The 725-nt window shown below is 32.1% G+C and overlaps 1 protein-coding gene across 1 annotated transcript in view; it reads left to right on the top strand.

Annotated features, from left to right (window-relative positions):
* LOC136032061 (uncharacterized) overlaps positions 1 to 725 on the top strand; it is an 80,417-nt gene that overhangs the window by 43,387 nt on the left and 36,305 nt on the right. The window contains exon 7 of the mRNA XM_065712179.1: positions 463 to 577. Within this exon, the coding sequence (XP_065568251.1) occupies positions 463 to 577 (115 nt within the window). The remainder of the gene's footprint in view (positions 1 to 462; positions 578 to 725) is intronic.

Raw genomic sequence — 725 nt, 5'->3', positions numbered from 1 at the left:
TTATTGTTCTTATGATGTGTTTTCAAAATCCATCGGCTTGCCTTTTCAGCCCATTGTTACTATATTAAATTTTGATGCAATAAAAGAAGGCAAAACCTGAATAGTGATTTTTGTAGCAGTGAAATCAGTGATGAGTTCTTAAGCCACATCAGCTTTTAACAGCAAGCTCGCTGTTTTTTGTGTACTGACGATAATTGAGGCCAGCGAATGTATTAAGGAAAGCAAAGAGAAATGTGCAAGCGAAAAATTTCAAATCAAAGCGAAAACAAAATGATCTATATGTTTTGCCCTGGTATGTTACAATGATAATTCAGCACTTACTGCAACGTCAAATTGATATTTTATAAATCCATTCATTTGTTAATTTATAAGAAAATCAAAGAAAGAAGAAAATGTAAATGTGATGGATTTGTATTGATAATAATGGGATTACTAATTAAGTTATTTCTCTTTTATTTTCAGGTCAGTAGATCTTTTTGTCTCAGCTACCCACAATATCACTACCGCAGATGAGCTTTCAATGAATATGACTTATCATCATAGTCGTCTTATGGGAAGTGGAGATATTCAGAATACTGTAAGTGCTTGCATTAATACAAAATACTATACAAGCCAATGATTTCTCAGCATGAAATGATTCCCTAGCAAATTTCCCAAATATTACAGAGGCCGAAAGCATTTAATAAGACTGTGCAAACTGTTTTTTTTTTTCTTCAGTTAAAAAC

Source organism: Artemia franciscana, chromosome 1, assembly GCF_032884065.1.
Source record: "Artemia franciscana chromosome 1, ASM3288406v1, whole genome shotgun sequence".
In the NCBI taxonomy this organism is placed as follows: domain Eukaryota; kingdom Metazoa; phylum Arthropoda; class Branchiopoda; order Anostraca; family Artemiidae; genus Artemia; species Artemia franciscana.
This window is presented reverse-complemented; position numbering and strand designations above follow the sequence as displayed.